Source organism: Leptonychotes weddellii, chromosome 12 (assembly GCF_054177405.1).
Source record: "Leptonychotes weddellii isolate Sample4059 chromosome 12, ASM5417740v2, whole genome shotgun sequence".
Lineage (NCBI taxonomy): Eukaryota > Metazoa > Chordata > Mammalia > Carnivora > Phocidae > Leptonychotes > Leptonychotes weddellii.
In genome coordinates, this window is record NC_138380.1 from 29,170,337 (window position 1) to 29,195,287 (window position 24,951).

At 36.8% G+C, this 24,951-nt stretch overlaps 1 protein-coding gene across 1 annotated transcript in view; it reads right to left on the reverse strand.

The window, feature by feature from the left end:
• CFTR (CF transmembrane conductance regulator) overlaps window positions 1-24,951 on the reverse strand; it is a 157,264-nt gene that overhangs the window by 75,861 nt on the left and 56,452 nt on the right. Inside the window, exon 10 of the mRNA XM_081800915.1 lies at window positions 19,404-19,595. Within this exon, the coding sequence (XP_081657041.1) occupies window positions 19,404-19,595 (192 nt within the window). The remainder of the gene's footprint in view (window positions 1-19,403; window positions 19,596-24,951) is intronic.

The window sequence follows — 24,951 nt, forward strand, 5'->3', positions numbered from 1 at the left end:
ATGCTAACTAACACCCCAATGACTTAATTAATTCTTTTAATCTAAGTTACAAAGCAGTAAACAATTAATTGGCAAATTAATTGTACAGACAACAGAAGTATCTTATAATAGAAAACGCCAGAAGGATTTCTGGAAGAAATGAGGTTCACCTGAGACATGAAGAATGAGTTAGACAGGTAGCACTCTCCCTTTAGTTCAAAAAGGTTGTTCAACCTGCGCTCCTCTCATCTGCAAACATCTACTCTTCTCTTTTGTTACCACCTTCTTCTCTCTCCCTCTACTAAAAAAAAAAAAAAAAAAACCTTCCATACTATTTCTCCTTTTTCTTTCACAATCCAGAAGCAATCCACCCTCTCTCCTTGACCTACCACCACCATTATCAATATTTAAATTGTCAAAATGGTTCCTTCTGTTATTCATTGGTTTCTGTTGTCCACCTTATGAAAGTTAAATAGAACTTCCTATATGAAACTCTAAACTCACAAAGCAGGTGAAGGAACAACTATTCGTTTATATTAAAAACTATCTGGCAGCTCCTGGAGGCTAGAACTATGCTAGCCACTGCCCCCAATGCACTGTTAATGTCAATCCTCCCGACATAGTGGGGCCAGAGGTCTGAGATAAAAAAAAACGCTGACATGTTGGAGGACATGCAGTAGGACTCAGTAGAGTTGGCCATGCAGGCGTCGGAGATCGATCACATAGAGATGTCACTGACAGCCAGCCGCCCTGCAGGTGAGGAAGATCTTGGTGGTTGAGACGTAGCAAACCAAGTGTTTCATTTCCTTCTACTGAACTAAATGATTTTTTTTTTTTAGGATTTTATTTATTTGACAGAGAGAGACACAGCGAGAGAGAGAAACAAGCAGGGGGAGTGGGAGAGGGAGAAGCAGGCTTCCCGCTGAGCAGGGAGCCCGATGCGGGGCTCGATCCCAGGACCCCTGGGACCATGACCTGAGCCGAAGGCAGACGCTTAACCGACTGAGCCACCCAGGCGCCCCTGAACTAAATGATTTTTTTCAACCCATGAGCCAAACCACATATCTAGGATTCTATCCAAATACAAGGACTATAGCTGAATTCTACCCTCCAGAGTCTAAAATCTGTAGCCTCACTGAAAAAGCACCTCAGTCCTTAGGTTTTTCCTGAGCTGGTGGATGAAGCACATCCTCTGTACTTGGTTTAGAGCAAAGAACAAGAAAGCTCGCATGTTTATTTCTCTCCTGCACCACACTGACTTCCCCAAATCCCATTCTCTTTTAAAAAAATAAATCTTTTAGAGTGAAAAAAATAAAGAATAGTTTGCCTTAGGTGAATGTATTGAGTGCAGGCTTTTATAAAGGAGGCAAATTTTCTAACACATTATTAAAAAGCCAGATGGTGCTGGAATTATTAGAGTTTTCATTTCCCCAGATTTGAATTCAACACGATACTAATTAATCAGTTAAAAGATTTTAATATTTTTAAAATTTAGAAATAGCAGTAGTTATGTTGATGGTATGATTATGACATAGTTACACTTAGGGAATAGATTATGAATTTAGAGGATACAAAATCCTAGCCCAGTACAAACATTTCATAAAGATTTGTGGAATGAAGGAAGAGAGAAAGAGAGAATGAAGGAAGGCTGGGTAACCAAACATGAAGCAACAAAGAAAGGGGTGCATATAAGAAAAGGAAATGAAGAAAAGTGTACAGAGCAGAGCAAGAATATGGGAAAGGAATAGTGTCGAAGTAGGTATCTTTAGAAAAAAGCAAGAAGATATTGGCAGAATAAAAGAGACAAGAAAAGTGAAGGGGAAAATAAGAAATAATAGAAGATCATGAATGAACATTTCCACTTTCCCTACTGAATTTAAATGTCCAAGGAGCACAGATGCAATTTTATGACATTAATTTTCTTTTTTTAAGACAACAAATAAGAGGCTGTTCCAGGCAAATTTCTCTCATTTGTCTTTGTGTGTTACAGATATTAACAACTTTTTCTGCTATTTGTTTTCACTCTGTTTATACCATGTGACAATGCAAAATTTTCATTTTCATGAAGTCAATATATCTATCCGATTTCCTATACTGGTTAAAAAGTACTACTCCACTTTCAGGTTGCTCATGTAATATCCTAAATTTTCTCTTAAAATGTTTATTATTATTATAAAATTAAAAAAATATTCAAGGTACAATTTTTTTTTGTACAATGGTGTAAGAATCTAAACTTCTTTCCTTTTAGTTGGATAGCAGACACGATTTATTAAATAATTTTCCTCTGAATTTAAATATCATCTACTATATAGAGAGTTCTCATATTTTCTAAGATCTATTTCTGGGCTCTCTGGTTCCTCTGATCCATTTCCTATTCCTATACTAATACTCTGCTGTTTTTTTGGTTTTGGTCTTTTAATGGCATTAAGTATGATTTAATATCTGACAAAGCACAATTCTTATTCATAAATCTTTTGGCTCTTTTTGCTCATTAAGTCTTCTATATAATAACAATATCAGCAACACCAAAAGTAATAGTAATATTAGTTAATGTATACTGAGGGCTTACTATGTGTCACATACCACTTTAAGCACTTTACATGTATTAACTTTTTAAATATTCAAAACAGCCTTATCCTCATTTTAAATATGAAGAAATTAAAAGTTAGAAAAGATAAATATAATTCCAAAATGCACAGCCAGTTTGGAGCCAGGATCCACACCAAGGCAGATCTTGTTTTAGATCCTTCAGTAAGAGTTTACTTCATATATTTCCTATATACTTCCTGTTAGATTTATGCCTATTATTTATTTATTTTTATTTTATTTTATTTTTTTAGAGTGGGAGAGGGAGAGCATACACACGTGTGCATAGTGGGGAGAGGCAGAAGGAGAGGGAAAGAGGGGAATCTTAATCAGGCTCCACACCCAGGATGGAGCCAGATGCAGGGCTCAATCTCACAATCCTAGATCATGACCTGAGCCGAAACCAAGAGTTGGACCCTCAACCAACTGAGTCACCAAGGCACCCCATCCCTAATATTTTTAAATTGAGATATAATTGACATATAAAATTGTATTAGTTTCAGGTATGCAACATGATTTGATATATGTATATACTGCAAAATGATTCATACAATAAATTTAGTTAACATCTATCACCTCACACAGTTACAAATTTATTTTTTTTGTGAAAAGAACTTACAAGATTTGCTCTCTTAGTAATCTTCCAATATATACTACAGTACTGTTAACTAATGGTCACCTTGCTATACATGACATCCCCAGGACTTATTTACTCTAAAACTGGAAGTCTGTACTTTTTGATCACCTTCATCCATTTCGTCCTCTCACACCCACCCCCTGCCCCATCCCTGTGTCTGGCAACCACCAATCTGTTTGCTGTATCTATGAGTTCAAGTTTTTTAAGATTCCACGTGTAAGTGAGATCATACAGTATTTGTCTTTTTCTGTCTCATTTATTTCACTTAGCATAATATCTTCTAGGTCCATTCATGTTGTCACAAACAAAGATTTCATGTTTTTTATGGTTGGATAATATTCCATTATATGTATGTGTAGGTAGGTGGAGATAGATAGATAGATGAAATATCTTCTTTTTCCATTCATCTGTCAATGGGCACCTAGGTTGTTTCCATATGTTGGCTACTCTAAATAATGCTGGAATGGACATGGGGGTACAGATACATTTTCAGGATACTGACTTTGCTTCTTTTGGTTAAATACCCAGAAGTACAATTGATAGGTCATATGGTAGTAAAATTTTTAATTATTTTAAGTTTCCCACAGTGGCTGCACCAATTTACATTCCCACCAGTACCCCTCAGTATTTTATTGTTTATTGTTTTAAACTATTGTGAATTGAATAGTTTTCCATTTTTATTTTTTTTTTCTTAATTAAAGATTTTTATTTATTTATTTGTCAGAGAGAAAGGGAGTGAGCACAAGCAGGGGGAGCTGCAGGCAGAGAGGGAGAAGCAGGCTCCCCGCTGAGCAAGAAGCTGGATGTGGGACTCGATCCTAGGACCCTGGGATCATGACCTGAGCTGAAGGCAGCCGCTTAACCAACTGAGCCACCAGGCATCCCTCCATTTTTATTTCTCGATGACCATTGCTAGCATAAAGAAAAGCTAGTTATTTTTGTATGCTTATCTATTATCCAGCCATCTTATTGTACTCCCTTAATAATTCTAGCAGACTTTTGTTTTCTGTTTGTTTGCTCTTTGCTAGAACCTCTTTGGGTTTTCTTTGTATAAACAATCTTTTCACAAACATTTAATATTGTCCCTATTTTAAGACAAATGACATTAATTTTTCACCATTTAAAATCCTGTCTACTTCAGGATGTTGGGTTAAAAAAAGTTACTGTATTTATGAAGTTTCCTTCTACTTCTATTTTTACTTTAAATTTTTATTATAAATGACTGCTGAATTTTATGTACACTTTTAGCATCTACTGACCCTGCTATATGGTTTTCCTCCTTATCAATATAACAAATTATACTGTATTTAAAGATTTCTTTATATTGCAATACAACACCCTTGCATTTCTATCATAAATCTTGCTTGGTCATATTTTATCATTTCTTATACCATGTTGGAATCTATTTATTAATATTTTATCTGATACCATTTTATTTGAATATCTGTATCATTAGTATGATTAGCTATAGTTTTATTTTTATGTTATTTTTCAGATTTTGGTACTAAGACTATTCTGGCTCTAGAAAAATGGGAGAAAAGAGAACCCTTGTGCACTGTTGTCAGGAATACAAAAAGTGAAATAAGTCAGAGAAAGGCAAGCACCTTATGATCTCATTTATATGTGGGATCAAAAAAAAAAAAAAAAGCCAAATGAACGAACAAAACAGAAACAGATTCACAGAGAACAAACTGGTGGTTGCTAGAGGAGAGAGGGATGGGGAATGGGCAAAATAGGGGAAGGGGGATAAAAGGTATAAACTCTAAGGCACAGGGATATAATGTACAGTATAGGGAATAAAGTTAATAGTACATAACAACTTTGTATGGTGACAGATGGTAGCTAGATTTATCATGTTGATCACTTCATAATACATATAACTGTTGAATCAATATGCTGTACACCAGAAACTAATATAATATTGTATGTCTACTACACTTCAATTTTTAAGAAAAGAAAACTAGTTGAAGAGTTTTCCATCTTCTTCTCTGGTTTGGTATAGTTTAAATAATAGAGGAAGTATATGTTACTTAAGGGTGAGATACAATTCAATTATAAAATCATCTAATGATAGTGTCTTTTGAACTAGTAGACACTAAACCAGCTTTACAATGGTAATATATCTACTCAAGTCCTTTTGTGCTTTGAAATAAATTTTGATTACTTGCTAGTAAATCATCCAGTTTCTGTGGGTGAGGAAATTTTTTTAGGTTTTTAATTTTGGATAGTAGCTGTGATAACCTCTGGTTAGATGTACCATACTTAAAAAAAAATGGCATTTTATACACCATTAAAATGCTGTTGAGGAAAGCATTGCTAGAAGACAAAAAATCTTGTCTAACACTTAAGACATATTCAATTTCCTATTAGTTTAGATCCCCTCCAAGTAATTTTGAAGATCTCTTCTCTTAAGCTAAGACAGAATTAAACATTTAATGATTTTATTAGGGGAAATACTGGTGCATAAGGAAACAGGGAAGGAGGCAGGGAAGGCTGGGAGATATGTCAGACCTTAATGCAAGTCCGACCCCCAAGTGAAGGAGAGAAGGACAGAAGGTTGGACGGAAGGACCCTAGACCACTGTCTAAATCTAACTGACTCTTGGAAAGCCATCTGGGAGTCTCTGAACCAATATCAGTTAATAAGTAAGTCCCACATCCTCTAAACACAAATCTGCTTTAGTATTGTGCCACACTCAATGATCCACGGGAAGCTACCTGTGGAAGAACACAAACTCCGTGAGTGAAGGATTTCATGTACAGCAACTGGGGCCACTGTTCAGTTCCACTGCCTACAACAGTGGTCTGTAAGGCATAGCTCATAATCACCAAAATACCTGACCACCCCCCAAACTGGCAAAGGATATGAAATCAGAATGGCAAACAAACATGAAAGTATGTATAACCTCACCAGTAATCAGGGAACTACAAATTAGGGGGAAAAAAAGAGATAGGACTTTTTACAAATTAGAATGGCAAAAATTAAAGTATCAATGACAAGAACTTTCAATGATGTGAATCAATGGGAACACTCATAAATGACTGGTGGTAGTATAAATTGGTGCAACTACTTTAAAGTGCAACTTGGCAGTATCTAGTAAAATTTGAAATGTGCCTATGTACCCAAAAACATCTCAATTCAATTGCTAGATATCTACTCCAGAGAAATTCTTGCAGATGTGCAAAAAGAAATATTCAAAGATTTTCATTGCAGTATTGTGTAAAATCTTGGAACAATCTAAATGTTCATCAGTAGCAGAATGAGTAAATAAATGTGACATAGGAATATAAGAATGAAATATATTTCCACATATAAGTAGCATGGCTAGACCTCAAAAAGATAATAGGAACAAAGAAACCAAGTTGAACAATGATGTGTGGAAAGTCTACCACTTACATAAATTTAAAGCCAACAAACAAAACTGTTAAATATTTATTGATAAGTACATGTATACATAGGTGTAAATTCAATTAAGTGGATCAGAAAAGTACATATCACATTCATCATAGTGACTGCTTGAAGGTTGGGGATTTGTGAAAAAATGATGGTAGAAAGATTTGGTTAAAAATTCTACTTCGAATTTGTCCAGGCCCCTAACAAAGCAGTCAGAAAACAGGGATGTTGTCATATAATTGTTTCCTATCCAGAATGGATACTAGGATACAGACTATCTTTCAAAAAGCATGAAAATAAAAGATTCCCACATCTGAAAAAATTTGAGGTTCTGAGCTAGCATATTTGGCTTCCTTTTCTGCACAGAAGCCATTTATGAAGAGAAATGTATAAATGTGGATAATTTAATAAGTTTCTCAAAGAGTGTAATTCCTAGGATACAGCTGAGATTGAAAGGAAACAAAATAGTTGAGATAGATCGAATAGAATTGTAAATAAGCTCATTATTTTAAGATCAAATAAATTAGCAATACCAATATCCTGTTGCTCATATGAGTACTTGCTCTGATTGCCTAGTTTATTGTTCATTTGTAGATTTCTTTATTAGTGTTTGGCTATTTCTATTTGGTTAAACATAAAACACTTTTGTATAAAGTATTAAACATTTATCTTTGCTGATTACTAAGGGCACTCAATTCTGATAATATATTTATCTTAAGGGTGTTGGTTTTTAGCCTTCACAGCAGATTTTCTTTTATGTGAAAATGAGAAACTGCAAAAAAATTGTACCGCTTGGTACTCTTGAGTTTGACAAGCACCGTAAGGGCATGTGTTACTTAGAGAAGACTCGCACAGAGAGACAAATGCTGTTTCTCCTCACCGGCCCACAACTTGAGCTCCTCTGGAGCTATCCATAAAAATTGTTGGAGGAAATCATTCAGTGCCATTAAGATGCTGGGCATGATGTAACTTCTTATGTAAAAACTGACTACTGAGCTTTTTAAATAAAAAACCTAAGCCATAACATAAATCAAATATAAACTTTTAAACATTGTGTTAAACTTTCTTGTTGAAGGAGACCCTGAAAAACCTTTTTCTGAAGCCCTGCTACACCACCATTTCATTTTTTCCTAATTTCCTCAGCACAGTTTATCTATAGATAAAATCAAATATGTGGATCATTGGTTCTCAAAGTGAAGCACGTGGACCAATTATTTCAGAATCACCTGGGGAGCTTGTTCAAACTGTTGTACCTACTCTTACTCAGATGAATTAGAGAAGAGCCCACGAATTTGCATCTTGTGGTTATTCTACCTGCTCATACAGATCCTTACTCTTTTGGCTAACTTCCTTTACAATATGCTGGTCAGAAAGGCAAATGCCAACTTCAAAGGATTCTGTGCATATAATATATTAGGTCTGTTTGAGATTGTAAAACACTTGAAAATACCTAGATAAAGAGTATGAGAGAAGGTCAAAGTAATACCATAATAAGTGTGCAATAAAGACTAACTTATTATTAAGAAATGTATAATATGCCCAATGTGAAATATGCACTTTTTGCACAAATGTTTATCATTTTACTTTTTAAAAATGCACCTAAACACCACCCTAATATTATTCAACTGAGCCAGACAAACTGTTGTTAAAGAAGTTGTTAAAGAGGAATTGCTAATATAAAGCTCACTAACTGACTTGAACATACAACAGAGGAATGATATAGGGTGTCATTACATTAAAGAGAGGGAGAACTTTAAGAAAAGGGTGTTACACTTAATGGTTCTTTGCAATTCTGCAATGTTTGCTGAGTACATTTGAGCTTCCTGTGACTTTGTAGATATGAAAACATCATAAACCTTGTTTTAAGGCTACCTTATCACTCTTTAGAACAACCTTGACAATATAGCTGCTTGTGGTAAGGGAGAAGGGTGTGAAGCGTGGGTTGAGAGAACATGAACTTTAGAGGTAATAACATGTAATAAAGCATGTTTTTAACAGTAAATCACTAGACAGTGCCAATGTTATTAATGTTTAATAATTAGTAAGCACTGTGCTTTATACACAAGGAAAATGAGCAAGGAGGGAGACAAAAAGAAGTGTTGGGAGAACAGAGAGAAGGGGTAGGGAGAACAGAGGAAGGGAAGGAGAGAATGCGAGAAAGCTAAGAGAGTTCTAGAAAGAGAGCGAAAGAATGAATTTTAACCACTTTTGCACATAGCTTTTGTAAACATGGATGTTATCTTGAGAGTGTTGAGTAGCTCTATATGATTTATCAACAGAAGTTAACTTCTATAGCAGTAAATACACATGAATGAATTCATAAATTAAAACTTGGAGTTCTGCTTATTAGGAAAGATAATTTGTTGATTACAAGTAGCTATACATAGAAACACTGGTTAAAGATTAATCTTTGTTAGAAGTTTAAGAAGTGAGAACTTTTTATCAACTTGAAAAATAAAAGCTCTTTTTTCACTGAGATTTGGTACTGACCAAATTTATAGCAGAACACTCAAATTCCAATATAATTTTTATTGCAGCCAACAAAAGTACAAAAAGCTATTTCTTTCATGTAATGGATGTTAAAGTCTTGTCACCAGTATTAAACTATTGTTTAACATTCAGAGATATACATATATATATGGTTTTATGTATGAACTTTTGAGTATGTACGTAATTCTGTTAATATCTCTATCCTTCTTTAGTGTTTATTTCTGCATGTATGTAGGTCTGTCTTTGTATTTGAAAATAACATAAGCATTTTTAAAGGAAGAACCGTGAAATGCAATGATTTAAGTGTCCGTGGGTAAATACTCCCAAGGAAGTAAAGTTAGAAAAGATACTTAAACAAAGAATCTTGTTTCTCTTATTCTGACTCTACATTACATTCATTTAACTTCTGGACTCCAGATTTCAGATTCTCTGAAATGACATTTAAAAATCTAGTTTTTAAAAGCTTCCTAGATGTTTTGATTCAGCTGGTTTAAGAACTGGCATTTAGGAAGCTGTTAATTCCTTTACTATCTCTTCTAGGTCTACCCACCCAAGATTCTGGGACAAATCCAATGCCTGATAAAGCACTTCTTTCCCAGTACTATGCCGCACATTACTGTGATCCTGCTCTGGACTTGGTAATTCAGCTCCCAGCTCCCTAGTACCTAAGTCAGCTTTGGAATTCAGTTCCTTAGAAGCCGGTCTTCAACACTCAGTCACCCATTTCCTCTGAAATAATCCCACCATGATCCTTATTCTCTTAAGACCTGACTTTGGAGCCCCCGCTGCTCAAATCGCCCCAAGCAGGCTTCCTCCCCTCTGTGGGCTGCCCACCTACTTGGACTTCCATATTTTAAATTTGAGGCTATGAGGCATGAAGAAGAGATTCTGCCTCAAGGGGAAAGGAAAAGGAGAAGACAATTTGGAAGAGGATCTGGGAAGAAATTTCCTGACTTATTTAAATTTCAAGTGTGTAGTATATAGGTGGTTTTCCCAAGATATGCTTATTTAGGACCATGTGGCTTGACATATCATTTCCATGAAAACAAATAGCCTGCAAATAGTCTTCACAACTATGTCATGGAGTTCTCAATGCCATTAGGTCACAAGGCTTTGTTATCATAATCTTTCCCTTTACAAATGGCAGATTTACAATCTTAATGGTTTAATGATACTGTTAACATCACAGTAAAATTAATTAGCCTAAAGTTCGAACTTAAAGTCAGCAATGTTCAATGGGTAAGTCCTTAGAGTCTAATATATGCAATAAGCAATAACCCTAATAGAGAACAGAAAAAAGATAAGGAGTCAGAAGACTTGGATTCTCTTGCTGGTCCCATCAATTATGGATCTTCAACAAGTCCCTTAAAAATTTTACTTCCTTTGTTTCAAAATTGGAATGACAGTATTTCATAAACTTCTAACCACAACATCTCCATTATCACCCTCCAATTTGCATATTATATTAGATGAATCTTCCTAAAATGTTGTTTTTATTATGGCACTCCCCCCAGTAAAGAAAAGCCACCACAGAGGATGCTGGAGACCCATTTGCTCTCCTCCTAGGGTACTTCCCTGTGCTCCCACCAATTACCATGTTTCTCTGACTTCTCTGCAGCTGGAATGCCGGATGAGAATTGGATTTCACCAACTGGATTTACATGAAACACAAAAGTGGAACAGATGAATTTGTCTTTCTGCCTCTTTTGGCTTTTTTTTTTTTTTAATTGCTGGCATATGGAAGGACAGAAACCATGATCTGACTGTCCTCTCCCAGTTCAGCTATCACAATATACCCCTGTCTTTCCAGACCCCAGTCTTGCTTCCCTACCTAGAGCTCCTGCAAAAGTGCAACCCTCTCTCCTGGCTCCGGGCCCATTTCATTATACACTCTAGCAACAGAGAACTGACTACAGGTCCTCAAATATACAGTGCTCCCTCTGAGCTCTAGGCCTTGTACATTCTGTTCTCTTTCTGGAATGTTCTCCCTATTCTTCTTCACTCAAATGACTCCTACACATCCAACATCTCTCACCTGAGATGTCACTTCCTCCAGGGAAGTCTTGCCTGAACTTCTAAGATCAGATTAAATGCTACTTCTCTGTACTCATTTAAGGACCCTATATTAATCCCTATCATAGAATTAACTAATCAATTCATCAAACTGCTCTGGTTTTTATTTGGTCATCTCCACTAGAATAAAAGCCCCTTAAGGACAGGGATTGTGTCTTGTTCATTAATAATTCCCAGAGTTGGGCAGAGTCCTTAGTTCAATGTTTACACTTACAAAATCCTTACTAGATGAGTGAATATATATATAAATATTAACTAAGTGAGTGAATATCTATCTACACACGGACACACACATATATATCTATCTTTCCCCCCAAATATCTGTAAGTCAAAAATTAATTGCAGACAGAGACCCTTGCTACACTTGCAGACAGCATCCAAAGTGCCTAACATACTACTGTGTCCGTAGGAGGAACTCAAATATTTGTTGAAATCAACTTTTTAATTTAGTAAATTTGAATCGAGGCTAGCTAAACCTTCTGAATAAAAATTAGGTATTATAGACTTCGTTCTGAAAGACATTGATGGTAATACAATTGTCATTTCGGGGGCTGATTTGTTAAGAGAACACTTGTACTCAGAATTTTTAGAAAAACCGTTTTCTCTTCCTACAAAGACCTTTATGAACATGACTGAGTTCTAAGGTTCTATGAAAATATAAGTGTAAGATCCTCCCTTGACCTTGTTTTATTAGCCATTGTTACAAAGAGGAAAATTCCAAGAGTGCAGGGCTCAGAATCCCAGTTCTTCAGGAGGGATGAAACCTTAGGCATAGACATAATGATACATCATGGCTTTTACTTTCGGAAAACTTCATGTTTTTTTGTTTTGTTTTTTAATACGAAAACCTAGCTTAAATATCTTCATTTTATTATTTATTCACGAGATAGTCTAGTCCCAGACCATTATAATTAAATTTTTATAATACTGTTCTGTTGACTTGCCCAAATCTTCCTAAGACGAGCAGTCTTACAGTTATTTTGGTTTTAGAGATGTAAAACTCTCATTTGTTAAGCTGATAATTAATTCCAGGATTTGTAATTTCAATTCCTAAAGTCAGGTTCACACTGTTAGAATTCAGCACATTTTCTCTTTGATGCAAACTCTAAGCAAAGTTGTCACTGGATGGTGAGAAAGTGAGAATTCAATGGACTGATGTGTGCAAAGTGCTTAGCACAGCAGAGCTGACATGTGCTCGTTAGAGAGATGTTAGCTAGTGTTTATTTTTAAGTTCCAGGGCTCAGATGAAGTGAAATAACAGTTCAGTTCAGGAAATGCTATGGCATTTCTCTTAGGTTCTGGTTCATTGGTTTTATAAAATAAATGTACTTGCTTCATATTACAGTAAATAAATGGCAGTGCTTTCCAACTTAATTACCTATTAGAAGAAAATTACAGGTGGTTCATGGTGCAGTCATTAAGTGTGGTTTATTCTGGTTTAGGGGACATAGTTCAATGTGTTTCAAATATCTGTTTTACGTCTCCATTATGTCTTGGCTGCTACTGAATGCAAATGTTAATTCATATGGCCTCTTTTTATTTACAGATCTCTCAAATGAACATTCCTGAATTCTCCTATATTGGTGGACTGACCATCCAAAGGTTAAGCCTCTGTTCATACAGGTTAGTTTTGGCCAGATCTGGATATCCAGAGGTCAAAGTCAATTTAATTAGACTTGTGGTATGTGCATGATGGAATTTATTTTCCAGAACAGTCCTTAACTCATTTCTTTGCTTACTTCCCTCCCAAGTTTTTCATATTTCTTACCAATTTCCCTCCCAAGTTTTTTTTTTTTCCCTTTAGCAACTTCTTGCCAATTTTCCTCCTAATTTGTTTTCTTCTAGTGACTTAAAGATGAAAACTGCCAAGCAGTGGTGGTAGAGAAAACACACACAGATTTTAATTCTGCAACTTAACATAGTAAATGTTTTTATTACAATGCATATGTAATGGCTGCCAAGACAAATACTTAATGAACACCATTTTGCGGTTACAAAAGGATCTCAACAGCTCTGTGGAAACCGAATACATATCCTAAGTCCCTAGCTGCTTCTCATATCCCACGCCCCACCTTCCACCACGCACTATCATAAAAGCCAAACCCAGGTACTTTTACGAGAGAGTGAGTCACTGAATATAGTCAGTCCAACTACCCATTATCCAAACACCAGCCTGCCTAGAATTCTCTTGCTGTCAGCTGTGGGGCTCTGTGGTAGGGTAAGGTATTGGTGAAGTGTAAAAAAAAAAAAAAAAAAAGCAGTATCCTGGAAATAAAAAAAGACAAGAGACAATGAAATCTGTCCCTCTTTTAATAATGAAACAGGGTTACAATCTCCTTAAGGGACCTTAAGGGATAAGTAAGTTAATAAGGGCCCAGTTACACAGAGTCCTCTTTTTAAGCTAGCAAAATCCCCAGTGCTGGTTACAAAAGCAAACAAATATTTAGGAGGACCCTCAGGGGCAGTCTGGTTACATGGAAAGAAAAGAATAAGTTAATGGGCACCAGGATATAAAATGGTATCTTAAAAAAAAACCAAAAACAACTCTACATTTGTCTAGGAATCCATGGTACCATCATCTAGATCCAAAGTAGGAAATGTAAAGCAAGACATGGAGACGTTCCTAAAGGAGAACTGAAGGCGAAGGATCTGCACCTGGCTTGCTCCCTCGTGTCTGCACCCTACGAGTCATTCTATCAACACAGAGCTGTCTCCATGCCCTTCCCCATGATAAAGTCTTCAAGCTATCCCTCTGAGGGAAGAGTTTTCAACAAACTGAAATCGGAAAACTATGTGAAATATGTTGTGCATGCTGTTTCCTACCCACGCCAATTTACACCTACCTGCCCGCTCCTAGGACAGCATATATCACTACATACCAAGTGCTCTGTAGATATTAGAGCTGAACAAAAACACAAAAATGAGGAAGAAAATATCCCATTCTCATCTCCAGTTCCAAGTCTGGCTGGAGCATGTTCAGAAACAGATCAACGCTGGCCGTCAAAATGAAAACAGGTGGACTCACGGCTGTTTGTACTGGGGGCCAGGGGCCACAGGGGGGACGCGGCCAGGGTGACTGTGGCGGACACCAGCTGCTCCACCCTCGAGGACACTGCGGGTGTGTTGTGGTCCTCCGCTCCAAACTCCCCCACGCTCAAAAAAGAAAAACTTCCCTTGGGAAGGCCCCCACTGGCCTCTTCTTGAAAGGTGGGGAACACTTGTTTAACAACGACAAGAAAATTACCAAAATTGGAAACTCTTAAGGACTGAAAATAGAGGAGACCTTGGTTTTGACTAAGATAGTCCAGCACTTCTAATTCCTTTCATTACTCCAGCAGTAACGTCCTCCTGCCATGGAATCAGCATCTCCTCCAACCCTGAGACTGCAAGGCTCGGAGGGGAACACATGCTGAGCACAATTCCCGGAACGGCATGCCTACTCCAAAGTACTGCTGAAACGGTCACCTCATAAGAATTCACCAGACTGCCTCTCCACGTCCTGCGTGGAATATACCAAAATAAACTTTTAAGAGTCACGGCTCTCAAGCAATTCACCATGTAGTTGGATAGGTAACAACATACAGGGAATATTCAGCAACAAGAAGAGAAGCAGACACGCTATACATTCAGTGTATTCACTGCATTTGCCAGTCTCAAGTACAAAGAATTTAGGGTGCTGGATGTGTTTGCCTATTATAAGATGACGGGAAAGGCCTAGCTGCAAAAGTCAGCGGGACCAGAGGGAGCAGGGACCCAGCGATCATTAGAAACAAAAACCTGGGGCGCCTGGGTGGCTCAGTCGTTAAGCGTCTGCCTTCGGCTCAGGTCATGATCCCAGGGTCCTGGGATGGAGTCCCACATCGGGTTCCCTGCTCGGCAGGAAGCCTGCTTCTCCCTCTCCCACTCCCCCTGCTTGTGTTCCCTCTCTTGCTCTCTCTCTGTCAAATAAATAAATAAAATATTTTTTAAAAAAAAGAAATGAAAAGCTAAGTGTTTTGACAATTTAAGGCAAAGGGGAAGAAGAGCCAAGTGTACATTACAAAAGCAAGATGCACGTCATCATCGTTATAACAATGACTTATTCAAGCCCACCTACTGGTGTCCTCCACTGGAAATTTTGTTAGTAAGACCTGTGATCTTTCTGCCTTGATCAGATGTCTCAGTTCTATGTAATTCACCTCCACGTGCTTCCTTCCTAAACCCATAGCAATCCTACCTGTCCCCCTTTCCAGTTCCCGTTGTGCAGGGAATCCTTAATCCTAAATCACTGTCTTCCTTCTAATTTCTTCAGAAAAAAAAACCCTCAGTCTTTCCTGAAGGCCCATTTTCCCTGATGCCCTTTCCTTTGGATGGAAATAGTATATAAATATGGCATTCTTGATCTCCTCACAATGCCTCTGCTTAACTTCTGTTTCTTCTTGTCCCTCACAACCATTATCTGGATTACTGAAATAGCTCCTGTTAGTCTCCGCTCTAGTCAGAACAGCAAATACTATTGCTACTACTATTACTACTACTGGCTGTTTTATTTATTAAGTACTTTTGGTGTGCCAGAAAAATCTACAAAACTCTACAAAATAAATAATATAATCTCCATATTACAGAGGATAAAACTCAGTGTATAATAGGATTAAGTAACTTTCTTTAGTAACCTAACTCTGTCAAATTTCAAGATATACGTTCTTCCTGCCATCCCACAGTTTCAAAATGCACCCACCTTAATTCTGTTTCTCATATTACAGCCAAAGTGGTATATCTAAAATGCAAAACAGCCTGCATCCTTCTTCCCCTGATTAAACCTCTCCAAGACAAAATTCCTGAGACTGGTGTACAAGGCCCCCAGGCCATGGTCCTCTGGGTTCATTCCTCCCTCCACACTCAGTGTCCCCCAGTTATACTCTGGTTCTATGAAGATGCTTGCACTTCAAGTTCATGAAGTTCCCTGCACTAACCAACTGGTTTCACATCCTGTGTTTCTGCTCAGTTGCTTTTGTCCAGAATACCCTTCCCATTTTTACTCATCCATCAGACTGTCCACTTTTACAGAAAGCCTTTCCTAAACTGCTGAGGCAAGCCAAAAGCCCTCAACTGGGCTTCCGCAGTGACCTAAGAATACCTTTATCCCAACACTTGCTATCTCTTTCTGCATGTTTTCCCCCAACCAACCTATAAGTTATTTGAGGGAAGGGATAATGTTTTCATTTTGTACCCGCCCTGACCCCACCACAGTGAACAGTGTCTGGTACAGAGTCATGTTTCGGGGTGTGAAAGGCACATAGAAACTAGAATCGCCTCCCAACCCCATTGCCATTTCTGGAGCATGCAACCAATGTGCCTGAACTCCAAACTGTCCAATGCCATCTGTTTTCTTCCATAGAATACTCCAACTTTTGTTGATTGCATCATGAAGAACAACTACCATATTTACAGATAACAACTTTTATCATTTTTTCTTATAACCACTTTCGTCATCATCAAAATTCACATTGATGACTTTTCATGGCCATCATGGTTCCCCATCTTAATTACACCAAGTTCCATCGTATTTCCATAGTAGTCACTCACTAAAAGAACTGACTCTAAGAACGTATTTATCTTACATCACACTCTCTAGCAGTATTCTACACCTCAAAACGAAGTAGAAATGAGATAATATTTACTGAATGGCTAATTTACACCAGATGCTATGTTACGCACCTTATATTTATCCCATTTAATTTTCTCAATAATCCAGTTACCATTTATTCATTAATCTCCCACTTCTTCAGACCAACCTAACCTTCTCTCTACTTTATCGGCAGCTCTAATGTTCTTAATCAAAAAAATTCCTCCAAAGCCATCAATTTCACTCTTGTCACCATTGGAATTCCACAGTGAATCATTCTATTAGAGGACATTAGCCTTGTACCTCCTTTGAAGGTTATTCCTTACATCAGGCAGATGGAGATCGATTCCTATGCTCCCTCTTTTCATTCCTACAGAAATGGCTCTTTCATTTTCTATTAGAGCGCCAATTACATTTCTTATTGATATGTTTCTTTCCCCTGCTGGTCCATGAACCTCTCAAGTACAAGGATCTTATTCTATTCATATTTTTACAAAATGCAGCAAGTCTTAAATGTTTTCAAAATGAAGACTTCTTAACTTTTTCTAGTTTAAAAGTTCATTTGGGCATAAAAGGCCATATATTGAATGTTTGCATTTGTGTTAAATATCCAGAACAGGAAAATTTTAGAGGCAGCAGGTAGATTGGTGGTTGTTTAGAGCCAGGTGTGTGTGTTGGGGGGCAGGGTACGTATGAAGAAATGGAAACTGATAGCTAATGACACTTCTTTCAGAGGAGTTGAAGATGTGGTGATGGGTATATGGCCCTGTGAATATACTAAAAAACACTAACATACACTTTAAAAATAATTTTGAGGTTGGTCATAGAATGCGAAAAGAAAAGAATATGCTCTTCTTGCTCTTATCCTCTTTTCTTTCATTATTTTTAATAGCTTTATTGTGATATAATTCACATACCATACAATAGTTCACAAAAACGCAGATCACTATGACATGAACCCTTTAGATAATGGACTATGTATTTTTCAGCTTGGTTTTCCCACTTAACACAGTATTCAAGTCAGTAAATACTCATTTCATGAATGAGGGACCCCCAGCTCTGAATTTACTATTAGTAATATAGCTATGCCCTATTTGGATTAAATATACTTTCATTTGGTGGAATCAAATCACCACTTACAAAATTATTTCTATGAGAAAAAGTATATTCAAAGCAAAAAAGTTAAGCCTACCAGAAACCTTCCAACACCTTTCAATTAATAAATAAAGCCTATGATTTACCTAGCAAGACACAACCACTCCTACATCCCAGTCCCCACCTAGACAAATACCTCTAGTCTCTAAAAACACCCAGATTTTTTTGTTGTTGTTTAATAACAAATCTCCTGAGAGTTTCAACCTCCAGGTTGTGCAATACTATTCTTGGAAGAAGAGCTTTTGAGGAATGAAGAGTATCTTCTTCAAGATAAATCCAATACTTTTTCAGGATGGTTTTTATTGTTATTATGTTTTCATGTATAGAAAATAAGAGAATGGAGCTCTAAAAAACTCCTGTTGAAGGGGTCAGTATATACATGGAGAGCCATTTGTACAAGCAGGCATCTCTCTTTTGTAAGAATTGCGGCTTCTATCTAACTGACAATTAGCCTTTTTCTATTTTTCATGCACTGTATTTAAGTTTCATTTTATTCCCACCGCAATTTTTTTTTTCATAAAAGGTGACTTAAAGAAACCCACTAGTGTCAAATGCCACCTATAAAGATAGTGACTTTGGGGTGTTTTTGTTTGTTTATTTGTTTGTTTTTTGAGAGAGGGCACAAGCAGAGGTGGAGGGGAGAGGGAGAGGAAGAGAAGGGCTGGATCAATCATGTCCCTTAGATCATGACCTGAGCCCAAATCAAGAGTCAGGTGCTTCACCGACTGAGCAACCCAGGTGCCCCAAAGACAGTGACTTTGAATCAAGATCACTATTCAGGCAATACTGGTGATAAGCCTCAAAATGATATATTCTCTGACTTAACATTTACATCAATAATTATTGAACCCTCCACCATACAATTTATGTATTGAATAGCACAAGATCCACATACTAGCTTCACTGGGAATATTTCACATATTTTCAGTTAATTAGCCCATTCCCCAATGTTATTATAAAATGAGTCAATAGCATCATCTTCATTTTTCCTCTCTTTCAGAGAATGACAGTCACTAGAAGTCATATGACTACGTGTTCAGGCCAAAGGATAAAATATAATCACAATTTTACCTCTGATTCTCTACTGGCAGGTCAATGTTCATTCCATTAGGCTATGGTGGTTATTAAAATTATTAAAATCCTCTCATGTAACTTTGAAGTATCTTTTAAAAAATGCATGCCATATAACACATTGAGGGTATGTGTCACTAATGAGGCAATAAAATTCTCTCCATTTCATAAAGAGTTTTTATTGTAACCATATCAGCCCAACTTTTTAAAAATAAATTGTACCTTCTCTATGTTTTTGTAAGTCTCTTAAAGCCGGGGTCAGATATTTTATTAGTTGATTTACTCAGAGTAGTTTGCCCATGTTGGAAACTTGATTAATATACATTGACTGACTGAATGGGGGGCTAATTATATACCTTTGGTAGTCTGAAGATTTCATATGCATAATCAGAAGTATGTCACATAGTTACTTACCTCCTCCAGTTGGCATGCTTTGATGACACTCCTATATCTATACTCATCATAGGAAACGCCAAAGATGATGTTTTCTTTAATGGTGCCAGGCATGATCCAAGAAAACTGAGAACAGAATGAAATTCTTCCACTGTGCTTAATTTTACCCTCTGAGGGCTCCAGTTCTCCCATAATCATCATTAGAAGTGAAGTCTGGAAACAAAACCATGGTTATTAAGTTAAATCATTTGATCAAATCACTCTCAGAATACGCCACCTCCAACTACCATCCTAAGCAGAGGCATCTGTTCTGATTTTTAGAGGATTCTATATTAATTCATTTGATTCAAAATTTATTAAGCACTTCTTATTCTGGATATGCTGCTATGCACAAAAGATATAAAGAGGAATAAAAGAGACAATTACAGTGGAGTGTGATAAGTGCTACGGTAGAGGTTCACAGGGATGGAGAACCTGATTCAGATCACTGGGATGGGTTTGGAGGACGTCAGGGAAAGATTAGTACAGCTAACATTCGTTGAGTACTCGGTCTATGCTGGGTGCTGTTCTATGTGATTTAACTGCATTCATTTATTTAATTCTCACAATAACCCAACAAGGTAGATTCAATATGATCTTCATCTAACAAAGAAGGGATCAGTTAAAAAAAGACATAGACATAATATTGTTTCCATGAGCCCTTCTTGAAGAAACAAGGATAAAATCATCCAAAAGATGACTGAAGAAACTTCACCAAAAGGACTATCAGTGAGCAAAGACTTTATATAAAAGACTGTGAACTAAAATTTAAACTAATGTGGGAATTAGAGTTGAAGAAGAGAATTTAAATACATTATATGCCCTGACAATAAGAAAAGTTTTAAGTAAAACACAAACAAAACAAAGGAAATGGGGTATAAAGGAAATTTGCTGATTGCCTTATCAAGAAAAGCTGGAAGTCAAAGGATATCATTTAAACGTAACACACTGGGTAACAGAAGCTTAAGCATATTTAACAATACAAAGATAAAGCATTAAGAAAGATAACACTACTGACTAAAATTGAGTGGAAGAAAAGGAGGCAGCAGAGAAAGAAAAAACATCGCTTTTATCGGAGTTCACGTTAGGTAATAAAAGAAAGAAAAACCCAAAGACTTAACGTAAAGTTATTATAAATATAACCTTTATGACAAATTACTTCCCCCACCTCTAAAAGCTGGAAGGTCCTAAGGCTCACACCTTGACCCCGTTCCCTTCTTATGCATACTCTGTCCTTTGGAATCTCATCTGGCCTCAAGTTTTTGTACTGCCAGTCCCCACCCCTTTGAAATCAGACCTGTAATTGCTTCTCGGCCTTTTGGTTAAGATCAAGTGAAACCAGGGCGCCTGGGTGGCTCAGATGGTTAAGCGTCTGCCTTCGGCTCAGGTCATGATCCCAGGGTCCTGGGATCGAGTCCCGCATCGGGCTCCCTGCTCCTTGGGAGCCTGCTTCTCTCTCTCTCTCTCTCTCTCTGTCTCTCATGAATAAATAAATAAAATCTTTAAAAAAAAAAAAAAAAAAAGATCAAGTGAAACCAGACCTGTATATCCAATTAACATCTCAACTTGGATGCTGAATATGCATTATAAACTTAATGTTCTAAAATCTAGCTCCACCCAAACCAGTTTCTTCTATAATCTTCTCAGGTAATGGTACCCTCAAGCTTCCAGTTACCCAGTCCTTGGACTCATCCTCGACTCTTCCATTTTTTTCATATGCCACTTGCAATCTAATTCTGTGGTATCCTTCTTACAAAGAGTCCTGAATCTGACTACTACTTCCATCACTACCTGGATTAAGCGAACATCATCTCCTGCCCAGTTAGCACAATAGCTTCCTAACTCATCCCCTTGTTTCTGCCCTTGTCTCTCTACAACCTATTTTCAAAGTGGCCCCATCAAAACGTAAGTCGAACCATGTTACTTTTCTGCTTAAAACCTTCCAATGGCCTCTCATTCCTCAGAAAGAAAAGCCTTACTTTTTCCAAGCCCCTTTGTAAGGCCCTTGAGGCTCCTTTACAAGAGCCCAAGTAATGGTCTAGCCTGCATTACTCCTCTGACAGCTCTATTCTCTATGGCTGACTCTGTGCCAACCCCACTGACCTCTTTGCTGTTCCGTGAACGGTATGGGCCCAGTTTCCTTTCAAGGCTTTGCTCCGCCCTCTCTCTGCAAGACTCTTCTGCAGGTAGCCACACGACCTTGGCCCTCACCTCCTTCAAGTCTCTGCTCGAATGTTACCTTTCAGTGTGGCCTTCTCTATCTCCCCTATTTAAAATTGCACGCCATCACCAATCTTCTCTCTGCTTTATCTTTATAGCATTTCCCATCAGGTAATATTCCATATGCTCATTTTTTGTTTGTTTGTCTCCCACTAGAATGTGAGCTCCTTGGATGGGGATGAGAATATGTTGTAGGTTTTATTCACTACTATATCTTCAGGGCCTAGAATAATACTTGGCACAAAGTAGCGACTCAATAAATTTGTTAAATGATATAATTTAATAATATGATACACTATATTAAATTATAAGGGCTCAATAACTTTAAAAATGAATTACTGTTATATAAGAAACAAGCCAATGGGGGAGACGAACCATGAGAGACTATGGACTCTGAGAAACAAACTGAGGGTTCTAGAGGGGAGGGGGTGGGAGGATGGGTTAGCCTGGTGATGGGTATTAAAGAGGGCACATACTGCAGGGAGTGCTGGGTGTTATGCACAAACAATGAATCATGGAACACTACATCTAAAACTAATGATGTAATGTATGGTGATTAACATAACAATAAAAAATTTTTTAAAAAAGCAAAATCGTACTTCTTTTATATGCACAGAGAGTCTCAGCTTGGGCCAAATTTTGTCTTCCCTTGGAGTCAAGGCAAATTTATTCATAACAGGAGCACCCTGAGGAGTGGCCAGGTGACAAGGTCCTAACTCCTCCCAAGGTTAGAAGGAACCGCATAGGATGTGTTCATATCAGTAATTCTCAAACTTTATCAGGCATCAAATTACCTACAAGCCTTGTTAAAATTCAGATTGTTTGGTCCCACCTCTGGAATTTCTGATTCAACAGGTCTGGGTGGGGGGATGGGTTAGCCTGGTGATGGGTATTAAAGAGGGCACGTACTGCATGGAGCACTGGCTGTTATACGCAAACAATGAATCATGGAACACTACATCAAAAACTAATGATGTAACGTATGGTGATGAACATAACATAATAAAATAAATAAATAAATAAAAGAAACAAGCCAATGGAACAGAAATAAAACTACAAACCAGAACCAAATGCACAAAGGAATTAGTATTCAATAAAGGTGGCATCTAAAATCAGTGGGGAAAGATGGCTTATTCAATAAATGGTGTCGGATGCTGGAACGCCAGCCAGAGGGCAAACAAAAAAATTGTGTCCACACCTCATACTATATTCATGATGAATTCCAAATAGGTCAAAGAAAAAGTACAAAAACAAGACCTTAAAATCCTTAAAGAAAACACTGGGGGATGCCTAAAGGGGAAAAAAACAACTGTGGAGTAAGAAAGGCTTTTTATCTCAAAATCCAGAAGTCATAAAATAAAAGATAAATTAAACCACATTAAAAAAAAAAACTTGTGCATAGAAAACAAAAGAAAAAAGTGCAAAACTGAAATATTTGCAACTTAGAACACGCAAAAGAATAATTTCTCTCTAAAGAAGTGATTCTAAAATCAAAAGGAAAAAGAAAGCAAACCCATTAAAAAATGTACCAAGTATGTGAACAGTTATTTCACCAAAAATGAAAGTAGAGGAGGCCTTTAAACATATGAAAAGATATTGTACTTTATTCATAATAAGAGAAACGCAAATTAAAAATACATGGATATGCCACTTCCTCCTAGAATAAGACTGGAAAAAATTTAAAAATTAGATAACATCATCTGCTGGCGATGCTATGGAGAAATCCATACTTTTATATAGATCATATGGTACACACATAGATTAGTGCAATCTTCAGGGACAGAAGCTCAATGAATACACAAATGCTTTACCATTTCTAGGAAGCTGTCCTACTGATACACTTGCAGATGTGCTAAATGGCATGTGTGCAAGGATATTCACAGTGTCATTTTTGTGTTAGCAAAACACTGGAAACAACCCAAATATCAATTGATGACTCATTACATTATACAACACCCACCTGTACAGTAGAATACTATATATTCAAAAAATTAAGATTGGCTACCTGGGCCGGGGGACAGAACGGTCGAAAGTGGAAAATAGAGCAGAGACAGAGTGAAAAGGAAATTTCTCCAGTTTTTATATATTTTAATTTTCTAGAGTTTTCAATCGTCAGTTAAATTTTAATAAATAATAATATCACCTAAAATATATTAGGAAGAAGGCAGGATTAGGTAACAGACATCTTTGTGATATCGATTTCAGTATATTTTATAATTTTTGTTATATGAAGGAAAAAATCTAAAATATTTTATTTCTATGTAAAATCCTTTTGTATAAAAATTAAAGCTAGAAGCAATATTTATTTTTTAAATATTTTAGAAGCAATATTTTAATATAGTACAGCTTTATAAACCCAAACAATGGAAAAGATCTGCCTATCCATGTTAAATCTATATAATATTGATATTATATATATGTTAATATTAATGTTGATGTTAATACTCATTAATATAATACAAATATAAAAATAATTATATATAAAATACATAAAATATATAAAAATTATTTATCAATATTTGGTATTTTGAGAGATAGGACATTAAGTGAAACCCTCACTGAACGTATATATATACACACACACACTGACAAGAAAATGTTGACAAAACTTCACAGACATTTGTATTTTGTTTTAAATGTAAACAAAAACAGGCACTGATAGCTCTTCTACACATCTGCTGTTCAGTTACTATAAAACCACGCTAAAATCTAGTACCAGGGAAAGGCCAGGAGGGATGACAGAAACTATGTGGTGTCAGGGTTGTCAGCAAGACCACAGAATCCTTCAGCTGTGATGCGGACAACAGAAGAAATGAAAATCCCACCCCCCTCCCCGCCCTGGGGGAGATGCCACAAGCCATCCTTCAGTCAAGGGTACCCAGTGGTGCAGACTCTTAAACCAATTTTGCTTAATTAAAATAATTCACAGAAGTTTCATAAATGAAAGACAACGTAGATTAGAACAAAAAAACCTGTTTTCTCAAAGATGTTCGATTAAATAAATGTGTGTTAAGCACTAGGACAGTCCTTGAATAAAGACAAGGGTCCCTTACAGTCTAGACAATTGTAACAGGAAAGAGGGATAAAATTAAACCTGACCTTAGTGTTTTAAGAAAATAACATATGTTAATATATATATAAATATTTGTAACTTTGGAAAATCTAGAGATACAAAATACACCCAAAATCTCAGAGATAGCAACTTGATCCATAAATGTCCTTCCAGACACACGTATACATATATACATGCTTTTATAAAACACAAGTCATTATGGATGTGACATTTTGTAACTTGCTCTTTCTTAACAGC